This window comes from Salvelinus alpinus, chromosome 2 (genome assembly GCF_045679555.1).
Source record: "Salvelinus alpinus chromosome 2, SLU_Salpinus.1, whole genome shotgun sequence".
Classification (NCBI taxonomy): Eukaryota; Metazoa; Chordata; class Actinopteri; order Salmoniformes; family Salmonidae; genus Salvelinus; species Salvelinus alpinus.
The window spans coordinates 95,486,787-95,514,396 of record NC_092087.1 but is presented as its reverse complement, the minus strand read 5'-3'; the positions used below and the strand labels follow the sequence as shown (position 1 = coordinate 95,514,396).

Here is a 27,610-nt window from a genome sequence, read left to right as displayed (position 1 = left end):
GCTGGACTAGACTACACTTCATACAGTCTGGACTACACTTCATATAGTCTGGACTAGACTACACTTCATACAGGCTGGACTAGACTACACTTCATACAGGCTGGACTAGACTACACTTCATACAGTCTGGACTACACTTCATATAGTCTGGACTAGACTACACTTCATACAGGCTGGACTAGACTACACTTCATACAGGCTGGACTACACTTCATATAGTCTGGACTAGACTACACTTCATACAGGCTGGACTAGACTACACTTCATACAGGCTGGACTAGACTACACTTCATACAGTCTGGACTAGACTACACTTCATACAGTCTGGACTACACTTCATACAGGCTGGACTAGACTAGACTTCATACAGGCTGGACTAGACTTCATACAGGCTGGACTAGACTAGACTTCATACAGGCTGGACTAGACTAGACTTCATACAGGCTGGACTAGACTTCATACAGGCTGGACTAGACTTCATACAGGCTGGACTAGACTTCATACAGGCTGGACTAGACTAGACTTCATACAGGCTGGACTAGACTAGACTTCATACAGGCTGGACTAGACTAGACTTCATACAGACTAGACTAGACTTCATACAGGCTGGACTAGACTAGACTTCATACAGGCTGGACTAGACTACACTTCATACAGGCTGGACTAGACTACACTTCATACAGTCTGGACTAGACTACACTTCATACAGTCTGGACTAGACTACACTTCATACAGTCTGGACTACACTTCATACAGGCTGGACTAGACTACACTTCATACAGGCTGGACTAGACTACACTTCATACAGGCTGGACTACACTTCATATAGTCTGGACTAGACTACACTTCATACAGGCTGGACTAGACTACACTTCATACAGGCTGGACTAGACTACACTTCATACAGTCTGGACTAGACTACACTTCATACAGTCTGGACTACACTTCATACAGGCTGGACTAGACTAGACTTCATACAGGCTGGACTAGACTTCATACAGGCTGGACTAGACTTCATACAGGCTGGACTAGACTTCATACAGGCTGGACTAGACTAGACTTCATACAGGCTGGACTAGACTAGACTTCATACAGGCTGGACTAGACTAGACTTCATACAGGCTGGACTAGACTAGACTTCATACAGGCTGGACTAGACTAGACTTCATACAGGCTGGACTAGACTACACTTCATACAGTCTGGACTAGACTTCATACAGACTGGACTAGACTACACTTCATACAGGCTGGACTAGACTACACTTCATACAGGCTGGACTAGACTACACTTCATACAGTCTGGACTAGACTAGACTTCATACAGACTAGACTAGACTTCATACAGGCTGGACTAGACTAGACTTCATACAGGCTGGACTAGACTAGACTTCATACAGGCTGGACTAGACTAGACTTCATACAGGCTGGACTAGACTAGACTTCATACAGGCTGGACTAGACTAGACTTCATACAGGCTGGACTAGACTAGACTTCATACAGGCTGGACTAGACTAGACTTCATACAGGCTGGACTAGACTACACTTCATACAGGCTGGACTAGACTACACTTCATACAGTCTGGACTAGACTACACTTCATACAGTCTGGACTAGACTACACTTCATACAGTCTGGACTAGACTAGACTTCATACAGGCTGGACTAGACTAGACTTCATACAGGCTGGACTAGACTACACTTCATACAGGCTGGACTAGACTACACTTCATACAGTCTGGACTAGACTACACTTCATACAGTCTGGACTAGACTTCATACAGGCTGGACTAGACTAGACTTCATACAGGCTGGACTAGACTAGACTTCATACAGGCTGGACTAGACTACACTTCATACAGGCTGGACTAGACTACACTTCATACAGTCTGGACTACACTTCATACAGGCTGGACTAGACTAGACTTCATACAGTCTGGACTAGACTACACTTCATACAGTCTGGACTAGACTACACTTCATACAGTCTGGACTAGACTAGACTTCATACAGGCTGGACTAGACTAGACTTCATACAGGCTGGACTAGACTACACTTCATACAGGCTGGACTAGACTACACTTCATACAGTCTGGACTACACTTCATACAGTCTGGACTACACTTCATACAGGCTGGACTAGACTAGACTTCATACAGGCTGGACTAGACTAGACTTCATACAGGCTGGACTAGACTACACTTCATACAGTCTGGACTAGACTACACTTCATACAGTCTGGACTAGACTACACTTCATACAGTCTGGACTACACTTCATACAGGCTGGACTAGACTAGACTTCATACAGGCTGGACTAGACTAGACTTCATACAGGCTGGACTAGACTAGACTTCATACAGGCTGGACTAGACTAGACTTCATACAGGCTGGACTAGACTAGACTTCATACAGGCTGGACTAGACTAGACTTCATACAGGCTGGACTAGACTAAACTTCATACAGTCTGGACTACACTTCATACAGGCTGGACTAGACTAGACTTCATACAGGCTGGACTAGACTACACTTCATACAGGCTGGACTAGACTACACTTCATACAGGCTGGACTACACTTCATACAGGCTGGACTACACTTCATACAGGCTGGACTAGACTACACTTCATACAGGCTGGACTAGACTAGACTTCATACAGTCTGGACTACACTTCATACAGTCTGGACTACACTTCATACAGGCTGGACTAGACTACACTTCATACAGGCTGGACTAGACTAGACTTCATACAGGCTGGACTAGACTAGACTTCATACAGGCTGGACTAGACTAGACTTCATACAGGCTGGACTAGACTAGACTTCATACAGGCTGGACTAGACTAGACTTCATACAGGCTGGACTAGACTAGACTTCATACAGGCTGGACTAGACTAGACTTCATACAGGCTGGACTAGACTAGACTTCATACAGGCTGGACTAGACTTCATACAGGCTGGACTAGACTAGACTTCATACAGGCTGGACTAGACTAGACTTCATACAGGCTGGACTAGACTAGACTTCATACAGACTAGACTAGACTTCATACAGGCTGGACTAGACTAGACTTCATACAGGCTGGACTAGACTAGACTTCATACAGGCTGGACTAGACTAGACTTCATACAGGCTGGACTAGACTACACTTCATACAGGCTGGACTAGACTACACTTCATACAGGCTGGACTAGACTTCATACAGGCTGGACTAGACTAGACTTCATACAGGCTGGACTAGACTAGACTTCATACAGGCTGGACTAGACTACACTTCATACAGGCTGGACTAGACTACACTTCATACAGGCTGGACTAGACTACACTTCATACAGTCTGGACTAGACTACACTTCATACAGTCTGGACTAGACTAGACTTCATACAGGCTGGACTAGACTAGACTTCATACAGGCTGGACTAGACTACACTTCATACAGGCTGGACTAGACTACACTTCATACAGTCTGGACTAGACTACACTTCATACAGTCTGGACTACACTTCATACAGGCTGGACTAGACTAGACTTCATACAGGCTGGACTAGACTAGACTTCATACAGGCTGGACTAGACTAGACTTCATACAGGCTGGACTAGACTACACTTCATACAGGCTGGACTAGACTACACTTCATACAGTCTGGACTAGACTACACTTCATACAGTCTGGACTACACTTCATACAGGCTGGACTAGACTAGACTTCATACAGGCTGGACTAGACTAGACTTCATACAGGCTGGACTAGACTAGACTTCATACAGGCTGGACTAGACTAGACTTCATACAGGCTGGACTAGACTAGACTTCATACAGGCTGGACTAGACTAGACTTCATACAGGCTGGACTAGACTAAACTTCATACAGTCTGGACTACACTTCATACAGGCTGGACTAGACTAGACTTCATACAGGCTGGACTAGACTACACTTCATACAGGCTGGACTAGACTACACTTCATACAGGCTGGACTACACTTCATACAGGCTGGACTACACTTCATACAGGCTGGACTAGACTACACTTCATACAGGCTGGACTAGACTAGACTTCATACAGTCTGGACTACACTTCATACAGTCTGGACTACACTTCATACAGGCTGGACTAGACTACACTTCATACAGGCTGGACTAGACTACACTTCATACAGGCTGGACTAGACTAGACTTCATACAGGCTGGACTAGACTAGACTTCATACAGGCTGGACTAGACTAGACTTCATACAGGCTGGACTAGACTAGACTTCATACAGGCTGGACTAGACTAGACTTCATACAGGCTGGACTAGACTAGACTTCATACAGGCTGGACTAGACTAGACTTCATACAGGCTGGACTAGACTACACTTCATACAGGCTGGACTAGACTAGACTTCATACAGGCTGGACTAGACTAGACTTCATACAGACTAGACTAGACTTCATACAGGCTGGACTAGACTAGACTTCATACAGGCTGGACTAGACTAGACTTCATACAGGCTGGACTAGACTAGACTTCATACAGGCTGGACTAGACTAGACTTCATACAGGCTGGACTAGACTACACTTCATACAGGCTGGACTAGACTACACTTCATACAGGCTGGACTAGACTTCATACAGGCTGGACTAGACTACACTTCATACAGGCTGGACTAGACTACACTTCATACAGTCTGGACTACACTTCATACAGTCTGGACTACACTTCATACAGGCTGGACTAGACTAGACTTCATACAGGCTGGACTAGACTAAACTTCATACAGGCTGGACTAGGCTAGACTTCATACAGGCTGGACTAGACTAGACTTCATACAGGCTGGACTAGACTAGACTTCATACAGGCTGGACTAGACTAGACTTCATACAGGCTGGACTAGACTAGACTTCATACAGGCTGGACTAGACTAAACTTCATACAGTCTGGACTACACTTCATACAGGCTGGACTAGACTAGACTTCATACAGGCTGGACTAGACTAAACTTCATACAGTCTGGACTACACTTCATACAGGCTGGACTAGACTAGACTTCATACAGGCTGGACTAGACTAAACTTCATACAGTCTGAACTACACTTCATACAGTCTGGACTACACTTAATACAGTCTGGACTACACTTAATACAGTCTGGACTACACTTCATACAGGCTGGACTAGACTACACTTCATACAGGCTGGACTACACTTCATACAGTCTGGACTACACTTCATACAGATTGGACTAGACTACACTTCATACAGGCTGGACTAGACTAGACTTCATACAGGCTGGACTAGACTACACTTCATACAGTCTGGACTAGACTACACTTCATACAGTCTGGACTACACTTCATACAGGCTGGACTAGACTAGACTTCATACAGGCTGGACTAGACTAGACTTCATACAGTCTGGACTACACTTCATATAGTCTGGACTAGACTACACTTCATACAGGCTGGACTAGACTACACTTTATACAGTCTGGACTACACTTCATATAGTCTGGACTAGACTACACTTCATACAGGCTGGACTAGACTACACTTCATACAGGCTGGACTACACTTCATACAGTCTGGACTAGACTACACTTCATACAGGCTGGACTAGACTACACTTCATACAGGCTGGACTAGACTACACTTCATACAGTCTGGACTAGACTACACTTCATACAGTCTGGACTACACTTCATACAGGCTGGACTAGACTAGACTTCATACAGGCTGGACTAGACTTCATACAGGCTGGACTAGACTAGACTTCATACAGGCTGGACTAGACTAGACTTCATACAGGCTGGACTAGACTTCATACAGGCTGGACTAGACTTCATACAGGCTGGACTAGACTAGACTTCATACAGGCTGGACTAGACTAGACTTCATACAGGCTGGACTAGACTAGACTTCATACAGACTAGACTAGACTTCATACAGGCTGGACTAGACTAGACTTCATACAGGCTGGACTAGACTAGACTTCATACAGGCTGGACTAGACTACACTTCATACAGGCTGGACTAGACTACACTTCATACAGGCTGGACTAGACTACACTTCATACAGTCTGGACTAGACTACACTTCATACAGTCTGGACTAGACTACACTTCATACAGTCTGGACTACACTTCATACAGGCTGGACTAGACTACACTTCATACAGGCTGGACTAGACTACACGTCATACAGGCTGGACTAGACTACACTTCATACAGTCTGGACTAGACTACACTTCATACAGTCTGGACTACACTTCATACAGGCTGGACTAGACTAGACTTCATACAGGCTGGACTAGACTACACTTCATACAGGCTGGACTGGACTACACTTCATACAGGCTGGACTAGACTAGACTTCATACAGGCTGGACTAGACTAGACTTCATACAGTCTGGACTAGACTAGACTTCATACAGTCTGGACTAGACTAGACTTCATACAGGCTGGACTAGACTAGACTTCATACAGGCTGGACTAGACTAGACTTCATACAGGCTGGACTAGACTAGACTTCATACAGGCTGGACTAGACTAGACTTCATACAGGCTGGACTAGACTAGACTTCATACAGGCTGGACTGGACTAGACTTCATACAGGCTGGACTAGACTAGACTTCATACAGGCTGGACTAGACTAGACTTCATACAGGCTGGACTAGACTAGACTTCATACAGGCTGGACTAGACTACACTTCATACAGGCTGGACTAGACTAGACTTCATACAGGCTGGACTAGACTACACTTCATACAGGCTTGACTAGACTACACTTCATACAGTCTGGACTAGACTAGACTTCATACAGTCTGGACTAGACTAGACTTCATACAGGCTGGACTAGGCTAGACTTCATACAGGCTGGACTAGACTACACTTCATACAGGCTGGACTAGACTACACTTCATACAGTCTGGACTAGACTACACTTCATACAGTCTGGACTACACTTCATACAGGCTGGACTAGACTAGACTTCATACAGGCTGGACTAGACTAGACTTCATACAGGCTGGACTAGACTACACTTCATACAGTCTGGACTACACTTCATACAGGCTGGACTAGACTAGACTTCATACAGGCTGGACTAGACTAGACTTCATACAGGCTGGACTAGACTAGACTTCATACAGGCTGGACTAGACTAGACTTCATACAGGCTGGACTAGACTAGACTTCATACAGGCTGGACTAGACTAGACTTCATACAGGCTGGACTAGACTAGACTTCATACAGGCTGGACTAGACTAAACTTCATACAGTCTGGACTACACTTCATACAGGCTGGACTAGACTAGACTTCATACAGGCTGGACTAGACTACACTTCATACAGGCTGGACTAGACTACACTTCATACAGGCTGGACTACACTTCATACAGGCTGGACTACACTTCATACAGGCTGGACTAGACTACACTTCATACAGGCTGGACTAGACTAGACTTCATACAGTCTGGACTACACTTCATACAGTCTGGACTACACTTCATACAGGCTGGACTAGACTACACTTCATACAGGCTGGACTAGACTACACTTCATACAGGCTGGACTAGACTAGACTTCATACAGGCTGGACTAGACTAGACTTCATACAGGCTGGACTAGACTACACTTCATACAGTCTGGACTAGACTACACTTCATACAGTCTGGACTACACTTCATACAGGCTGGACTAGACTAGACTTCATACAGGCTGGACTAGACTAGACTTCATACAGGCTGGACTAGACTAGACTTCATACAGGCTGGACTAGACTAGACTTCATACAGGCTGGACTAGACTAAACTTCATACAGTCTGGACTACACTTCATACAGGCTGGACTAGACTAGACTTCATACAGGCTGGACTAGACAACACTTCATACAGGCTGGACTAGACTACACTTCATACAGGCTGGACTACACTTCATACAGGCTGGACTACACTTCATACAGGCTGGACTAGACTACACTTCATACAGGCTGGACTAGACTAGACTTCATACAGTCTGGACTACACTTCATACAGTCTGGACTACACTTCATACAGTCTGGACTAGACTACACTTCATACAGGCTGGACTAGACTACACTTCATACAGGCTGGACTAGACTAGACTTCATACAGGCTGGACTAGACTAGACTTCATACAGGCTGGACTAGACTACACTTCATACAGTCTGGACTACACTTCATACAGTCTGGACTACACTTCATACAGCCTGGACTAGACTAGACTTCATACAGGCTGGACTAGACTAAACTTCATACAGGCTGGACTAGACTAGACTTCATACAGGCTGGACTAGACTAGACTTCATACAGGCTGGACTAGACTAGACTTCATACAGGCTGGACTAGACTAGACTTCATACAGGCTGGACTAGACTAGACTTCATACAGGCTGGACTAGACTAAACTTCATACAGTCTGGACTACACTTCATACAGGCTGGACTAGACTAGACTTCATACAGGCTGGACTAGACTAAACTTCATACAGTCTGGACTACACTTCATACAGGCTGGACTAGACTAGACTTCATACAGGCTGGACTAGACTAAACGTCATACAGTCTGAACTACACTTCATACAGTCTGGACTACACTTAATACAGTCTGGACTACACTTCATACAGGCTGGACTAGACTACACTTCATACAGGCTGGACTAGACTACACTTCATACAGGCTGGACTAGACTACACTTCATACAGGCTGGACTACACTTCATACAGTCTGGACTACACTTCATACAGGCTGGACTAGACTACACTTCATACAGGCTGGACTAGACTAGACTTCATACAGGCTGGACTACACTTCATACAGGCTGGACTAGACTAGACTTCATACAGGCTGGACTAGACTAGACTTCATACAGGCTGGACTAGACTAGACTTCATACAGGCTGGACTAGACTAGACTTCATACAGGCTGGACTAGACTAGACTTCATACAGGCTGGACTAGACTAGACTTCATACAGGCTGGACTAGACTAAACTTCATACAGTCTGGACTAGACTACACTTCATGCAGTCTGGACTAGACTACACTTCATACAGTCTGGACTACACTTCATACAGGCTAGACTAGACTTCATACAGGCTGGACTAGACTAGACTTCATACAGGCTGCACTAGACTAGACTTCATACAGGCTGGACTAGACTACACTTCATACAGGCTGAACTAGACTACACTTCATACAGTCTGGACTACACTTCATACAGGCTGGACTAGACTAGACTTCATACAGGCTGGACTAGACTAGACTTCATACAGGCTGGACTAGACTAGACTTCATACAGGCTGGACTAGACTAGACTTCATACAGGCTGGACTAGACTAGACTTCATACAGGCTGGACTAGACTAGACTTCATACAGGCTGGACTAGACTAGACTTCATACAGGCTGGACTAGACTAGACTTCATACAGGCTGGACTAGACTAGACTTCATACAGGCTGGACTAGACTAGACTTCATACAGGCTGGACTAGACTACACTTCATACAGTCTGGACTAGACTACACTTCATACAGTCTGGACTAGACTAGACTTCATACAGGCTGGACTAGACTAGACTTCATACAGGCTGGACTAGACTAGACTTCATACAGGCTGGACTAGACTACACTCCATACAGGTTGGACTAGACTAGACTTCATACAGGCTGGACTAGACTAGACTTCATACAGGCTGGACTAGACTACACTCCATACAGGTTGGACTAGACTACACTTCATACAGGCTGGACTAGACTAGACTTCATACAGGGTGGACTAGACTAGACTTCATACAGGCTGGACTAGACTAGACTTCATACAGGCTGGACTAGACTAGACTTCATACAGGCTGGACTAGACTAGACTTCATACAGGCTGGACTAGACTAAACTTCATACAGTCTGGACTACACTTCATACAGGCTGGACTAGACTAGACTTCATACAGGCTGGACTAGACTACACTTCATACAGGCTGGACTAGACTACACTTCATACAGGCTGGACTACACTTCATACAGTCTGGACTACACTTCATACAGGCTGGACTAGACTACACTTCATACAGGCTGGACTAGACTAGACTTCATACAGTCTGGACTACACTTCATACAGTCTGGACTACACTTCATACAGGCTGAACTAGACTACACTTCATACAGGCTGGACTAGACTACACTTCATACAGGCTGGACTAGACTACACTTCATACAGGCTGGACTAGACTAGACTTCATACAGGCTGGACTAGACTAGACTTCATACAGGCTGGACTAGACTAGACTTCATACAGGCTGGACTAGACTAGACTTCATACAGGCTGGACTAGACTAGACTTCATACAGGCTGGACTAGACTAGACTTCATACAGGCTGGACTAGACTAGACTTCATACAGGCTGGACTAGACTAGACTTCATACAGGCTGGACTAGACTAGACTTCATACAGGCTGGACTAGACTAGACTTCATACAGGCTGGACTAGACTAGACTTCATACAGGCTGGACTAGACTAAACTTCATACAGTCTGGACTAGACTACACTTCATACAGTCTGGACTAGACTACACTTCATACAGTCTGGACTACACTTCATACAGGCTGGACTAGACTAGACTTCATACAGGCTGGACTAGACTAGACTTCATACAGGCTGGACTAGACTAGACTTCATACAGGCTGGACTAGACTTCATACAGGCTGGACTAGACTACACTCCATACAGGTTGGACTAGACTAGACTTCATACAGGCTGGACTAGACTAGACTTCATACAGGCTGGACTAGACTACACTCCATACAGGTTGGACTAGACTACACTTCATACAGGCTGGACTAGACTAGACTTCATACAGGCTGGACTAGACTAGACTTCATACAGGCTGGACTAGACTAGACTTCATACAGGCTGGACTAGACTAGACTTCATACAGGCTGGACTAGACTAGACTTCATACAGGCTGGACTAGACTAGACTTCATACAGGCTGGACTAGACTAGACTTCATACAGGCTGGACTAGACTACACTCCATACAGGCTGGACTAGACTACACTTCATACAGGCTGGACTAGACTAGACTTCATACAGGCTGGACTAGACTAGACTTCATACAGGCTGGACTAGACTAGACTTCATACAGGCTGGACTAGACTAGACTTCATACAGGCTGGACTAGACTAGACTTCATACAGGCTGGACTAGACTAGACTTCATACAGGCTGGACTAGACTACACTTCATACAGTCTGGACTAGACTACACTTCATACAGTCTGGACTAGACTACACTTCATACAGGCTGGACTAGACTACACTTCATACAGGCTGGACTAGACTACACTTCATACAGGCTGGACTAGACTACACTTCATACAGGCTGGACTAGACTACACTTCATACAGGCTGGACTAGACTACACTTCATACAGGCTGGACTAGACTACACTTCATACAGGCTGGACTAGACTAGACCTCATACAGGCTGGACTAGACTACACTTCATACAGGCTGGACTAGACTAGACTCCATACAGGCTGGACTAGACTAGACTCCATACAGGCTGGACTAGACTAGACTTCATACAGGCTGGACTAGACTACACTTCATACAGGCTGGACTAGACTACACTCCATACAGGCTGGACTAGACTACACTTCATACAGGCTGGACTAGACTACACTTCATACAGGCTGTGTGTCATTCACTCTGTCTGTTCCTCTGTCACTCCCACAGTGTGGAACATAATGAAGAAATTTGGTTGAAACCACAGCTGATAAAGAAATGTAAGTGTGATAAAGAACTGGAATAGAACTTTATGAAATATAATTATTCTATTATATTCTCTTTTATTATACGATTTTCTTAACATTTATAATCACACATTGTTTTTTAATCTTTATTTTTAAGAGGCTATTTTCAGATTTGTTTGAACACCATGTCAGCAGCATAGGTTTGATTCTGGCCTACTGCTCTTTGACACAACCTCTCTCTATCTTTCCCAACTGTCATTCTCTTCCCGGTCCAAAAATCCTATAGGATTTCAATACAGATATCTTACTAGAATCCAATAGATTATTCTACCAGATTTTGGAACCTATCCTATAGGACTTGTTCCAAAATCTGATAGGATTCTTGTATAGGAATCATATAGGATACTATAAGATCAAATCCTATAGGATAGAATCCCATAGGAGTCCAAAGGACTGGTTCCAAAATATGATCGGATTGTATTACTCCCATATTGTGGTGGTGTGTTGAACAGGTTGAGAACCTCAGGGAATTATTATTGGTGTGAGTAGGCAAAGAGATGGAGTTTGTGCTCCAGAGACATTGGAGAAAGACTGTTCCTCAGTTTCCTGGTCTTGATTGCCGTTTAACATACATGTGCAGATTTCTGTGCCATATTTAGCTGTGAGATTGTCCAATAAAGCTACATATTAGAACGTTTAAGATTATTTCTGTTCATTTCCTGTACGCGGACAGTATGTGATACTACATTACACAACCTCATGATTTGACCACTTCAAATTGAGGGTAATTACACAACCTTTTTACTTCAGATTAGTATAAATGTTTATAGTAATCACATTGACAAAATCGATTGCTTCAAAAAGATCAATATCATTGGTTTTGTCATACTCGCCAGCGGTTTTAGGACTTCTACTATGAAACTCAAATGACAGGGAAAAATTGGGGCGCTATCTGTATAAAAGTCACTGGCCTCACAACAAATACATGGGCTTGCGAGTCAAATTATCCCTAAAATAACAGCCAACCCTTGTCACTGTTGATATTCTATGGAGGGTTGTGATTCGTTGAAGTTAAATAACAAAGCAACTGATTTGTTTCCTGCCCCGTTTCGGCAGCCTCTGAAAACTTCCATTGGACATTATAGGATTTAGAGGACTGTCTTCAGCAAATTCTCTTCTAATCAGTGATATACAAATTATTCTCAGATTCACTGTAGCCTTTGAATAATGTTCGTTTTAACAGCGCATACACGTTTTCCCCCGCTCTAATGATTCCAAATTGAAATCGACATGAATGATTAACAAAATAGTGTTGTGTTTAACTTTCTGCGTTGGCGACCCAATTGAAACAAAATTCAACAATCCACAATGTAGCTGGCTGTCTGTGTGTCTGTGTACGCTGCTGACTCAACACTATACACTTCGGCTGCAATAATAAAATAAATAACTGAGACACTTAACATAGATTTCTAGTCAGTTTTATAATGGGTAACTAGCAATAGACTGGTGCTAAATTATCTCAAACTAAAAGCATCATTTTTGGGACAAATCACTCGCTCAATGCTAAACCTCGTTTGGATTCATTATTGAATAATGTGGCTGTTGAGGAGACTAAACCGCTGGGTGTAACCCTAGATGACAAGCTGTCATGGTCAAAACATAGACTCAATGGTTGCTAAAATGGGAATTGGTCTGTCCATGATAGGGCGTTGCTCTGCCTTGACTTCTCAGTCGACCAGACATGTCCTACCGGCCCTAGTTTAGTCGCACCTGGACTGCTGCCCAGCTGTGTGGTCATGTGCTACAGGCCCTAGTTTAGTCGCACCTGGACTGCTGCCCAGCTGTGTGGTCATGTCCTACAGGCCCTAGTTTAGTCGCATCTGGACTGCTGCCCAGCTGTGTGGTCATGTGCTACAGGCCCTAGTTTAGTCGCACCTGGACTGCTGCCCAGCTGTGTGGTCATGTGCTACAGGCCCTAGTTTAGTCGCACCTGGACTGCTGCCCAGCTGTGTGGTCATGTCCTACAGGCCCTAGTTTATTCGCATCTGGACTACTGCCCAGCTGTGTGGTCATGTGCTACAGGCCCTAGTTTAGTCGCATCTGGACTACTGCCCAGCTGTGTGGTCATGTGTTTAGTCGCACCTGGACTGCTGCCCAGCTGTGTGGTCATGTCCTACAGGGAAGGACATAGGTCAATTCCAGTTGGTCCAGAACAAAGCAGCACGTATCACACTTTGATGCACACGGAGAGAACGTGTCAGTAACTTGCATGTCAGTCTCTCCTGGCTCATAGAGGAGGATGGATTGACTGCATCACTATGGGTCGTTGTGAGAGGTGTTGACGTGTTGAAGGTACCAGACTGTCTGTTCAAGCAGTTGGCACACAGATCAGACACTCATCGGTATCACACAAGACATGCAACCAGAGGTCTCTTCACAGTTCCAGGTCCAGAACAGAGGCTGGGAAACACACAGTATTAAATGGAGCCATGACTACATGGAACTCTTTGCCACCCTTTTAACAAAAGAACACCTTTCTGCACAAAGGGGACTGTGAAGAGACACAGCCATTTTATATATCTTGAATTGTAATTTGCACTGTACTAAGTATTAGACCTAGATATTGTGTGTATGTACTGATATGTAGGCTATGCTTGACGTTTTAAATGTGTGTAGTTCAGTCCTTGACTAATAATGTCCTGTACTATGTATTATGTCATGTTTCATTTGGATCTCAGGAAGAGTAGCTGGTGCTTTTACAGCGGCTAATGGGGATCCTGATTTAAATACCTAAAAAACTGTTACAAAGATAATGTTAGAAAACCAGAGATTCTCTGCACAGCCACAGGCGGCGAGCTGAACTTGGTAGTTAATTAACACTGCAAGCCTGTGGTAGCTGTGATGTCATCAGTCATTCTTAAAGGGGCAATAGGATTCTTTTTGATTCCCAATAAGAAAAAAGTAGTCCAATAGGATTCCAATAGGATTCTGATAAAGGTGTCCAAAATCATATAGTATTGTGAGAATCCAATAGGATTCTATAGGAAAAGTCACTATTCCTAAAGGATATTTTGACTAGGGCTTTCACTGTCCATTCAATAACATCTGAAAATACTCCTTAAAACACAATGTGTGAAAGAATTTAGAGAAAGTTTACTAAACATATTGTAGTATTGAGACATTAGATATAATTTGTTTTCAGCACAAACACTGGTCTAATCCAGCCAACTCTCTCCTAAACCTCTCCTCCTGTCTGCAGATGCCTGTGATCTCACACTGGACCCAAACACAGCACACAGAAACCTCTCTCTGTCTGAGGGGGACAGAAGGGTGGAGTGGGTTGAAGAGGAGCAGCCGTATCCTGATCACCCAGAGAGATTTGATTTGGTTCCCCAGGTGCTGTGTAGAGAGGGTCTGACTGGGCGCTGTTACTGGGAGGTCGAGTGGACCGGGCTGGCTGACATAGGAGTGACATATAAAGGCAACAGCAGAAAAGGAGATGGTTCTTTCTGTGACTTTGGATACAATAACGAGTCCTGGCGTCTGGCCTGCCGTGGGAATGATTACATTGCTCTCCACAATAATGAATATACTACTATACCTGCACCACACCTTACCAACCCTCCTCAACCCCAGGGAGACCTGTCCTCCTCCACTCCACACCTCATCAACCCTCCTCAACCCCAGGGAGACCTGTCCTCCTCCACTCCACACCTCATCAACCCTCCTCAACCCCAGGGAGACCTGTCCTCCTCCCCTCCACACCTCATCAACCCTCCTCAACCCCAGGGAGACCTGTCCTCCTCCCCTCCACACCTCATCAACCCTCCTCAACCCCAGGGAGACCTGTCCTCCTCCCCTCCACGCACCAGAGTAGGAGTGTTTCTGGACTGGCCGACCAGCACTCTGTCGTTCTACAAGGTCTACTCTGGCAGGATGACCCACCTGTACACATTCCAGACCATATTCACAGAGCCCCTCTATCCCACGTTTGGGCTTCAGCATCCTCACACCTCTGTGTCCCTCGGGTTTGCCAGCAATCCTGTATCATCTGAGGTAGACAACATTTAACATATTATTATAGATATTCTCCTCACTGTATTTTCTGTTATGAATTTAAATTGAAGAAGCTATTGATTTTCAGAGGGAGATGTTGCCAAATAATCGTTAATTAATTAATTCAGAGTTGATAAAGGCTGTGTTCGAGCGCATTAAATCTGTTTTGTATTGTTGGTAAATTGTGACTCACTGACTGATCTATAAAACAATAATAGTTTGTAGATGAAACTAGTTATTTATCTATTTTTTGTAGATCAGTGATTTGAAGATCAGTCAGTCGGCAGTCGATGATGCTGTCAATGTTAAACAAACTATATTAAGCAATGAAGTAAAACAAACTGTGACTTCAGGCTTTGACTGATTTGATGTTCCACCCTGACGTATTGGTCTATCATCCAATGAGATATGAGCAAAGGCGGGCTTATAATAGATGACTGTACCAAGTATGTACAGGGGCGCCAGCCTAGTGGTTAGAGCGTTGGGCCAGTAACCGAAAGGTTGCTAGCTCGAATCCCCGATCTGACAAGGTAAACATCTGTCGTTCTGCCCCTGAACAAGGCAGTTAACCCACTGTTCCTAGGCCGTCATTGTAAATAAGAATTTGTTCTTAACTGACTTGCCTAGATAATTAAAGATAAAATGTGAAGTATATTATATCCCTTTATCATGAGAGTCATAAATGAGCTGGGCAGCTATTCCTTTTCATTAGAGGGAGAGCATTTCCACTTGATGAATGAAATACATCTTTTACTCTGTTTGAATACATTCAAATTCAGTTGTAACATCTTTTGTCTTATGATCTTTTAATCAGAGACCAGGATTGGTTCGTGGAAAGTTGTAAAATGGCTCTCTATTTGCCCTTTGCGTGTAAACTAGACACCAATACAAGACTACCACTGAAGAACACCATTGGCATTGTTCTCAGCTAATTTGCATGCCGCTGTCAGTCACTGAATAGTTTGCCTCTGCGGGGTCGTCAACAACCAGAGGTCTGGTTTTCAGAGGAAATGGAAGAGAGAGCCTGTGACAAGGGAGAGACTTTTATTCGTGTCAAGACCAGAATGTGGGTTATCTAGTTTCAGGCATTAATTTTACCTCTGCTATGTCAGGTTACTGAATAGTAATGAGGAAAGTGAGAAGGGAGGAGCCAACTGTCAAATCCTGGAGAATTTGGGGATGGAGACTATTCAGTTAATCAAATATATTTATGATTTCTGCACGTCTAAATTGTGTGGAGAAATAATGTTATTCATAATAATTATCATAATAATACTTCCAGAACCACCATGAGGACACTTTAATGATTACCATGTAGCACAGGAGGTTGGTGGCACCTTTATTGGGGAGGACAGGCTTGTGGTAATGGCTGGAGTGGAATTAGTGGAATGGTATCAAATACATCAAACACATGTTTTCCAGGTGTTTGTTGCCATTCCATTTGCTCCCTTTTGGCCATTATTATGAGCCGTCCTCCCCTCAGCAGCCCCCACTGCCGTGTACTGTATATAATACATTTCTGTATAGAATCTTGATTAAATATGATACACAACATGTATTAACTTTTATTTACAAGATAAAACATTTTTGCTTCATTGAATTAATGTTTAACTTTGTTTGAATGTATTCATGAAAATGGTGTTCAGACTCCGAGTTCTGTGTCTATGTTCAGGCCACCCGCTGTCCAGATGAGATCCTGAAAATGGCAGAAATATGCAGAGAAGAAGGAAAAGATGATGATGAAGTAAAATACAACAGAGAAGCGTGTATGTAGTCAGTCCAAAGGGTTGTGATTTTGTCTCCTGAAGTATCACCAGCTTTATAACTTTTAATGTTATGATATGCTCCTCCACTGCCTGAAGAAGATTCAGAATGAGGGTCACACTGACAATGACATACTTACACTTTCTCTGTGCAGATTCTCCTCTCCTGGAATACAGTGATCCAACCTTGCCAAAACAGAAAGGATCATCCATTCCCTTGCCACGTTCTCACAGTTGGCCTTTTTCTAGTGAGGGGACAAAGGAAGAGGAGAGCGAGGACAGTGTCCGAGGACTTCTGTCTGACAGCTTACCTGATGCCATGGAGAATTTAAACTTTACAGAGATTAGAAGAGTCAACCAAGGCCTGTGTACTACTGACCCTCCCATGGTAAGACCTTTGCTGTAAAGGAAGCAAGAAAGACCTGTTTATATGTTTAAATGCAACTACTGTTCAAACTATAACACATTTTATTGTCTATGCATTGTAGACGGTTCCCAATCACTTTGAACCTGAAATCTATAGTCATGAGGGCAAGGGAGCATACCGGTAATGTTTTTTCCTCAATAATAGTTTCTAAGGACAATGCTTCATTTAAAAAAATCAAATACAGGAAATGTTATTCAAATGTCATTCTTCACCATTGTTTCCTCTAGGTTCCAGTGCCCCAGTGCAGGTCTGTTCCAGTGCAATATAACAGGCCTGGTGTTTAGGATGGAGGGAGAGGGAGAGGTGCTCTATAGGACAGTACACTGGGACAGGAGGCTTCTATCCCAGAGTGGCAAGAGACCTGCAGGACCCCTGTTCAACATCGACTGCCCTCAGAAGTCTGTCTGTCAACTACACCTCCCACACTGTCAGATTCATTCTTGTGAGTATTCATTTCAAGCAATGTTCATTAATGAAAGATGTTGTAGCTCAGACACACAGGTAGAATTGTCAAACGTTGGCCTGCCAACAGCACTTAGCACCTACGAACAGTCAATATCTTTTGTGTTCACATAGCAAAGACCTTGAAGTTGTTAGCCACTCGGCGTTAAAATACTCCAAACCAGGTGGCAGTAGCATTGTTTGGCAATGCATGTTGGTGTGTGTTGCTTAGTTTATGGTCTAGATTAGCCTCTGCCTTTTGTAGGACCACGGATCAATTCCCCCCTTTTTATATATATATATATACTGTAGTTGAAGTCGGAAGTTTACATACACCTTAGCCAAAAACATTTAAACTCAGTTTCACAATTCCTGACATTAATCCTAGAAAAAATTCACTGTCAGTTAGGATCACCACTTTATTTTAAGAATGTGAAATAATAGTAGAGAGAATGATTTATTTCAGCAGGATTGAGGTCAGGGCTTTGTGATGGCCACTCCAATACCTTGACTTTGTTGTCCTTAAGCCATTTTGCCACAACTTTGGAAGTATGCTTGGGGTCATTGTCCATTTGGAGGACCCATTTGTAACCAAACTTTCACTTCCTGACTGATGTCTTAAGATGTTGCTTCAATATATCCACATAATTTTCCTCCTGATGATGCCATCTATTTTGGGAAGTGCACCAGTCCTTCCTGCAGCTGTCCCTCCTGCAGCAAAGCACCCCCACAACATGATGCTGCCACCCTCGTGCTTCACGGTTGGGATGGTGTTCTTCGGCTTGCAAGCCTCCCCCTTTTTCCTCCAAACATAGCGATGGGCATTATGGCCAAACAGTTCTATTTTTGTTTCATCAGACCAGAGGACAAAAAGTACGATCTTTGTCCACATGTGCAGTTGCAAACTGTAGTCTGGCTTTTTTATGGCAGTTTTGGAACAGTGGCTTCTTCCTTGCTGAGCGACCTTTCAGGTTATGTAGATATAGGACTTGTTTTACTGTGGATGGCCTGAAGATAGAAGCTGTTTTTCAGTCTCTCGGTCCCAGCTTTGATGCACCTGTACTGACCTCGCCTTCTGGACGATAGCGGAGTGAACAGGCCGTGGCTGAGGTCCTTGATGATCTTCTTGGCCTTCCTTTGACACCGGGTGCTGTAGATGTCCTGGAGGGCAGGCAGTGTGCCTTGTCTGTGATGTGCATACGTTGTCAGTAATGTTATCATTGTGGAACTTAAAGCTTTTCACCCTCTCCACTGCGGCCCAGTCGATGTGGGCGTGCTCCCTTTGCTGTCTCCTGAAGTCCACGATCAGCTCCTTAATTTTGTTGATGTTGAGGGAGAGGTTATTTTCCTGGCACCACTCCGCCTGGACCCTCACCTCCCAGGGCCACAAGCTTAGTTATGGTGTTGAAGGCTAAGGTGAACAGCACTCTTATAAAGGTATTCCTCTTGTCCAGATGGGATAGGACAGTGTGTATTTTGATGGCGATTGCGTCAACTGTGAATCTGTTGGGGTGTTATGCAATTTGTAGTGGGTCAAGGGTGTCAAACTCATTCCACAGAGTGTCTGCAGGTTTTTTTCCTTTCAATTAAGACCTAGACAACCAGGTGAGGGAGAGTTCCTTACTAATTAGTGACCTTTATTCATCAATCAAGTACAAGGGAGGAGCAAATACCTGCAGACACTTGGCCCTCTGTGGAATGACTTTGACACATGTGGTCTAGGGTGTCGGGTAAGGTGGAGGTGGTATGATCCTTAACTAGCCTCTCAAAGAACTTCTATCGCGCTATGGGGCATTTAGTTCCGTTACCTTTGCTTTCTTGGGTACAGGAACAATGGTGGACATCTTGAATCTTATGCTGCTGCTACTCTCTGTTTATCTATGCATAGTCACTTTACCTCTACCTACATGTACATATTACCTCAATTACCTTGACTAACCGGTGCCCCCGCACCTTGACTCTGTACCGGTACCCCCTGTATATAGCCTCCACATTGACTCTGTACCAGTACCCCCTGTATATAGCCTCCACATTGACTCTGTACCGGTACCCCCTGTATATAGCCTCCACATTGACTCTGTACCGGTACCCCCTGTATATAGCCTCCACATTGACTCTGTACTGGTACCCCCTGTATATAGCCTCCACATTGACTCTGTACCAGTACCCCCTGTATATAACCTCCACATTGACTCTGTACTGGTACCCCCTGTATATAGCCTCCACATTGACTTTGTACCGGTACCCTCTGTATATAACCTCCACATTGACTCTGTACCGGTACCCCCTGTATTTAGCCTCGCTATTGTTATTTTACTGCTGCTCTTTAATTATTTATTTATTTTTACAATTTTGACTTATCTTTTTTTGACTTAACACTTATGTTTCTTAATCCAGCCACCGTGTCAGATTTCAAAAAGGCTTTATGGCGAAAGAAAACCATGCGATAATCTGAGGACAGCACCCAGCATACCAACACATGAAAATCAGAATTCAACCCATAGGCGTGACACAAAAGTCAGAAATAATGATTTAATTCATGCCTTACCTTTGAAGAAATCCTTCTGTTGGCACTCCAATATGTCCCATAAACATTACACATGGTCCTTTAGTTCGATTATTTCCATCGTTATATCTCCAAAATGTCCATTTATTTGTCGCGTTTGATTAAAAAAAACACTGGTTCCAACTAGCGCAACATGACTGCAAAATATCTTATAAGTTACCTGTAATCTTGATCCAAACAACTTTCCTAATAAAACATTAGGATTTTTAAATGTAAATAATTGATCAAATTTAAGATGGACTATACCGTGTTCAATAGAGGATAAAATGAAAGTGGAGCGAGAAAAAAATCCCTGGATGGATTGTGCTCAGGGTTTTGCCAGCCAAATCAGTTCTGTTATACTCACAGACATTATTCAAACAGTTTTAGAAACTTTAGAGTGTTTAGTGTTTCCTATCCAAATCTACCAATTATATGCATATCCTAGCTTCTGGGCCTGAGTAGCAGGCAGTTTACATTGGGCACATTTTCATCCGGACGTGAAAATAGTGCCCCCAATCCTAAATAAGTTTTAAACTGCATTGTAGGTTAAGGGCTTGTAAGTAAGCATTTCACTGTAAGGTCCTACACCTGTTTCCTACACCTATTTGGCGCATGTGATAAATACAATTTGATTTGACAACAGACTGTGATAGGGAGGGATTTTAATACGTCCATCAAATCAAATCAAGTTTATTTTATATAGCCCTTCGTACATCAGCTAATATCTCGAAGTGCTGTACAGAAACCCAGCCTAAAACCCCAAACAGCAAGCAATGCAGGTGTAGAAGCACGGTGGCTAGGAAAAACTCCCTAGAAAGGCCAAAACCTAGGAAGAAACCTAGAGAGGAACCAGGCTATGAGGGGTGGCCAGTCCTCTTCTGGCTGTGCCGGGTGGAGATTATAACAGAACATGGCCAAGATGTTCAAAATGTTCATAAATGACAAGCATGGTCAAATAATAATCAGGAATAAATGTCAGCTGGTCTACTGACATTTTGCCTGTTTCATTGCCTTACGGAGGGCGTAGCTGGACTGTTTGTACTCGTCCACGTTCCCAGGCACCTTGCCTTGGTTAAATGCTGTGTTTTGCGCTTTTAATTTCACCTTTATTTAACCAGGTAGACTAGTTGAGAACAAGTTCTCATTTACAACTGCGACCTGGCCAAGATCAAGCACAGAAGTTCGACACATACAACAACACAGAGTTGCACATGGAGTAAACAAACATACAGTCAATAATACAGTAGAAAAAAGAAAAAAAGAAAAAGTCTATGTAGAGTGTGTGCAAATGAGGTAAGATAAGGGAGGTAAAGGCAATAAACAGGGCCTGGTGGTGAAGTAATTACAATATAGCAGTTAAACACTGGAATGGTAGATGTGCAGAAGATGAATGTGCAAGTAGAGATACTGGGGTGCAAAGGAGCAAGATGAATAAATAAATACAGTATGGGGATGAGGTAGTTGGATGGGCTGTATACAGATGGGCTATGTACTGTAAGGTTTACACCTGTTGTATTCGGCGCATGTGACAACAGACTGGGATAGGGAGGGATTTGAATATGTCCGTCAACACTCCAGCCAGCTGGTCTGCACATGCTCTGAGTTATGCTGCTATCTATCCACAGTTCTGCCATCTGTCCAAATTCTGATCGCCACAGTGGGAACAACATATTCTATGCACTTCTTGATAAACTCAGTCACCAAGCAGTGTATATGTCAATGTTATTCATATCCCTGTTACATTCCCCAGCAAGAAAACCCAAATAATGTCGCTCAAACAGAAGGGGGAACTAACAAAGAGTCACTGACAACAACCAAAACAAAACAGCTGGGGTTCTAGGAGGGGTTCTGAAAGACACTCATGGGGGTGTCCACTGAAAGTTGACTGACAACAGCAACTGGAACCTAAAAGACACCCACCATGAGCACCCACTAAATTTGCCCAAGAAGAGGCGAACAAAAGAAAAACCCACATCAAACTTAAAGACACGAAGCAAACCAAAAAGTGGATTAAAATGAAAACAGGAAAGAGCAGATAAAAGATTGTTTGTCTAGAAATCAGAATAGGCATCACCAACTAAATGTGTTAACCCTCCACATATCTCAACACAACTAGAGCACTGGGCCAGCCATTCTTAAATAGCACCTGGGCCAACACAGGGGAAACCCCTTCACACTAACGAGATGGCAACCAGCACAGGTGTAACACATACTGACTAACAAGGTGACACCAATCGGTGCGCCCTATGTGCTAACGTGCTAAAAGTCCAACCTCAAAACCTAAATGGAAAAACCAAAACCTAAAACACTCTTGAAGCATAGATTCCGATTGGTCAGACCAACGTTGAACAATCCTTACTACGTGTTTAAGTTTCTGCCTATAGGAAGGGAGGAGCAGAATGGAGGCGTGATCTTATTTGCCGTAGGGGGAGCCGGGGAAGGCCCTGACACTGACAGTCACTCAATTAGCGCATGTAAGCTAAAATCTTTTTGATTTGTAAGTTAGTCTAGCCAGCTATCTAAACTTGATCGAATTACTGACCGTGGCGCCCCCATTGATTTTGTTAGTCACTCTCACTCAAACTGCAAACATTTCTCTCCACCCCATGGACAAATGTGTAGAATTGCAGCAAACTTGCTTTAAAACTACAACATTTTCTCTACGCCCCATTGCAAATTGTGTAGAATTGCAAATTAACTCTAAAGCTTCTACCGGGTCGGCACGCTGAAGCTGCTGGTTTTGTTCTAGCGAGAGAAGGAACGGCCTCCCACTGTGATATCGGCAGTAAGATTCTCTGTGTGTTTCATGCTTTAGACTTCCCTAAACAAGATTATTTTGATCATTTGTTCCAATACCTTGTTTGTCATTGTTATCGTAGTAGTAACCTATATCAGAGAAAGCTCCAAATGTTATCTTTCTTCAGGTGGTGGATGTGACTTCCTGTCTGTAGCCCATGTGACTGATGATGACATCATTGAGTTTCTCCCTCCTCATGAGATAACAGACACACATGTCATAATAAGCATCACTGGATTCTCTGCTTATGGTGATGTCACAGATGAGGATGCTCCCATCTCCCCCATACTTGCACATGTGTTGTTATTCTACCAACCACTTGGCAAGAGGTCCATCCTGAATGTGTTGTTGCTTCCCAGTAATGTTGTGAGAAAAGAGGTGAGCTGGAACCCTACAACCCTACAAACCCACTTCTATCTGGCTGGAATTCAATCAAATACACAATGGGGAATGTAATGGTGTTTTAGCATAACGGCAAGAAAAATGAGGAGAGTTGCAGCAACATGTTTGACTGAAATACATATTTTCACTTATTTAGTAGTTTGTTCCATTTTTTATTCTTGAGTTTCAGATATTGTTTTAACTTACATTCCCTGCAATCATTTAAATAATCAAGTGCATTTTTATTCCTATTGACGCACAATTTAACTGTATATTTTTGGTCCTTTTAAGGTGCGGGAGTTGATTGAAAGGGATGGAATAAGAGAAATTCTAACAACTTCTCTGTGTACACTTACCCCAAAGCAAGAATACACCCTCTCCACTAACCCTGCAGATGCACATCCAATACAACCAAATGTAAATCTGAGATATGTTTGAATAATACATTTGTTATTACTATGTAATGCATACTTTCATTCTCACTTATCATTTCACTGACTCGCAATGTCTCTATTTCAGAAATCAGTTTGTGAAATGTCCCTTTTTTTTGTTACAGCCAGCAAAATTTGTGGATTCCTATGAAAACTACGTCCCCACCTTTCAGTTGTTTATTAAACCTGTTGTTGAAGAAGTGAATCTTCTTCTGGAAGAAAATAAAGCTGATAAACTTGTATGGAACGGACTTATCTGGCTTCCAGGTAACATAAATTCTAAACTCAAATTCAATCAAATGAACTTGGATGGACCATGTGGACCACATAACTAACCCAAGATAGTTCATCTGTGTTGTTTACAGGGGGAGCAAGTTAAGCATAGTGGGAAGAACAAGTAAGGAGGTGGGCAGAGCCGAGCACGAGCTAGCGAGATCCTTTTGGTGCATTGTAGCATGTATTTGCACATTTCCGTCAGGGACCACCATCTCTGTTAAGTGTGTGTTTGTGCACAAACTCAATTCAACCTTGAACTCCTTCAAAAACATTTATTTTACTTTGTCAATTAGTCAAATATATAAAACGTAATGCACTGTGTTTGTAACAGATTTTCTTTTTGGGGACAGAAACATTTATTGAGATCAGATATTTAATCAATGAGAAAATGTGCAGAATATCAGGCCAGTTTCACCTTGATCCACCTTCTCCCACTACCTACAACTGGACTTCTTCTCTCACGACCATATTTGGTGGTGAGAACATTCTAAACGGATGCTTCAGCTTCATATCCCCTGTGACATGTCTGGGTTTCCCCTTCTGTCTGTATTCCCACAATATTTCATTAGGTTGTGGGAGCATTGTGTGGACATGACGAGATATGTTACCAAAACACAAAAACTGTCCAGTTAAAAACATTTGCCTGATTTTGCAAGAACGTTCCCGGAACATATTTTTTACGTTCTTTAAAAATTCATAAAACATTTCTTTAGGTTCTGGGAACATATGACGCTTCCCAAAACACTAAATCTGTCCAACAACTCTGATCTGAAGGTGCAAACCGCTGGCGGTCGGTTCCGTTTAAGATGAGGGAGAGCGAAACGTTTTGCAACAGAAACAGCAGAATGATCACCGGCCACACAGTTCACTTTCATAGCAGCCATACAAACAGCATCATTGCATCTATGCGCTCTCCTCCTTTCACATTTTCCCTTCACTTGTGGACTTCAGTAAACAACATCAGCTGAAAAACAGCAAAAAAAAAAAAATAACTCTCCAACTAAAGCCAAACCTTCATACCATAATCGCTACACACAGCCTACATCATTGTCACCATATTAGCTAACATCATAGTCAACATATTAGCTACTATAACTAAAGCGTTGGTAAACCCACAATCCAATCCATGTGTTCAATCATGCAATGCAGTGTACAGGAAGCAGTTTAGCAATTACATCGGTGGGCCCTTGCAAGAGTTAAAGTGTTGGATAGCCTTAGCTAGCTAGCTAACATAAATAGCATTCCTCTCTGTTTGAGTTAAGTTAAACTATTTCCTTTCTTTCTCTGAGTCAACTACTCACCAAACTTTATGCACTGCAGTACTAGATGCATTCTCTGATCCTTTGATTGGATGAACAACATGTAAGTTCATGCTGCAAGAGCTCTGATAGGTTGGAGGACGTCCTCCGGAAGTCGTCAGAATTACTGTGTAAGTCTATGGAACGGGGCGAGAACCATGAGACTCCTAGGTTTTGTCTTGAAGTCAATGTACCCAGAGGAGGACAGAAGCTAGCTGTCCTCCTGCTACACCAGGGTGCTACCCTAAAAGAGTGCTGCTGAGACTACTGTAGACCTTCATTGCAAAACAGTGTGTTTTAATCAATTATTTGGTGACGTGAATATATTTTGTATAGTTTTATCTAAAAAGGATAACTGTCCAAACAGATCTGCAAGGAAGGTGGATGCTTTTAAAAATACTATTGAATGAACAATATATATATGTTTAATTACTCATTAATCTATATGGTCCAAATAAGGATGATCCACACTTCTTTGAAAAATATTTATAACAATCTATCAAGCTCACAAGCAACATACGATCGATCCTATTATTATGGTGGGAGATTATAACACAGTTTTAAGTACTTCAATGCACCGTAAAGGAAATCACACTACAAACTATCACCCTCGTGCACTTAAGGAGATCACACTACAAACTATCACCCTCATGCACTTAAGGAGATCACACTACAAACTATCACCCTCATGCACTTAAGGAGATCACACTACAAACTATCACCCTCATGCACTTAAGGAGATCACAACTATCATGGACACATTAGAACTAGTGGATATATGGAGGCTTAAATACAGACCTAGTTAGATATACATGGAGGAGGCTTAATATCCTGACCTAGTGAGATATACACGGAGGAGGCTTAATATCCTGACCTAGTTAGATATACATGGAGGAGGCTTAATATCCAGACCTAGTTAGATATACATGGAGGAGGCTTAATATCCTGACCTAGTTAGATATACATGGAGGAGGTTTAATATCCAGACCTAGTGAGATATACATGGAGGAGGTTTAATATCCAGACCTAGTGAGATATACATGGAGGAGGCTTAATATCCAGACCTAGTGAGATATACATGGAGGAGGTTTAATATCCAGACCTAGTGAGATATACATGGAGGAGGTTTAATATCCAGACCTAGTGAGATATACATGGAGGAGGCTTAATATCCAGAGCTAGTGAGATATACATGGAGGAGGCTTAATCAAGCTAGTCGTCTTGATTACTTCCTTGTATCCTTTGCGCTGGCACCAAAAGTAAAAACAAATTTGATTGGGAGCAGAATGCAGTCGGACCATAAAATAATTGTCATCCGCATTACTCTTACAGAATGTCCACGTGGACAAGAATATTGGAAATGTAGTCAAAGCCTACTGGATGACAACCTGTTTTTAACTAAGACAAAGGATTTCATAACTGACTTTTTCCGACATAATAGGTACAACAGATCC

At 43.1% G+C, this 27,610-nt stretch overlaps 1 protein-coding gene across 2 annotated transcripts in view; it reads left to right on the top strand.

Annotated features, from left to right (window-relative positions):
• LOC139568308 (uncharacterized) overlaps positions 1–27,610 on the top strand; it is a 45,280-nt gene that overhangs the window by 12,949 nt on the left and 4,721 nt on the right. For both annotated transcript variants that reach the window (XM_071390060.1, XM_071390058.1), the window contains exons 7-15: positions 11,722–11,771; positions 14,998–15,794; positions 17,467–17,560; positions 17,713–17,945; positions 18,046–18,104; positions 18,212–18,426; positions 23,898–24,148; positions 24,443–24,568; positions 24,708–24,849. In XM_071390060.1, the coding sequence (XP_071246161.1) occupies positions 11,722–11,771; positions 14,998–15,794; positions 17,467–17,560; positions 17,713–17,945; positions 18,046–18,104; positions 18,212–18,426; positions 23,898–24,148; positions 24,443–24,568; positions 24,708–24,849 (1,967 nt within the window). The remainder of the gene's footprint in view (positions 1–11,721; positions 11,772–14,997; positions 15,795–17,466; positions 17,561–17,712; positions 17,946–18,045; positions 18,105–18,211; positions 18,427–23,897; positions 24,149–24,442; positions 24,569–24,707; positions 24,850–27,610) is intronic.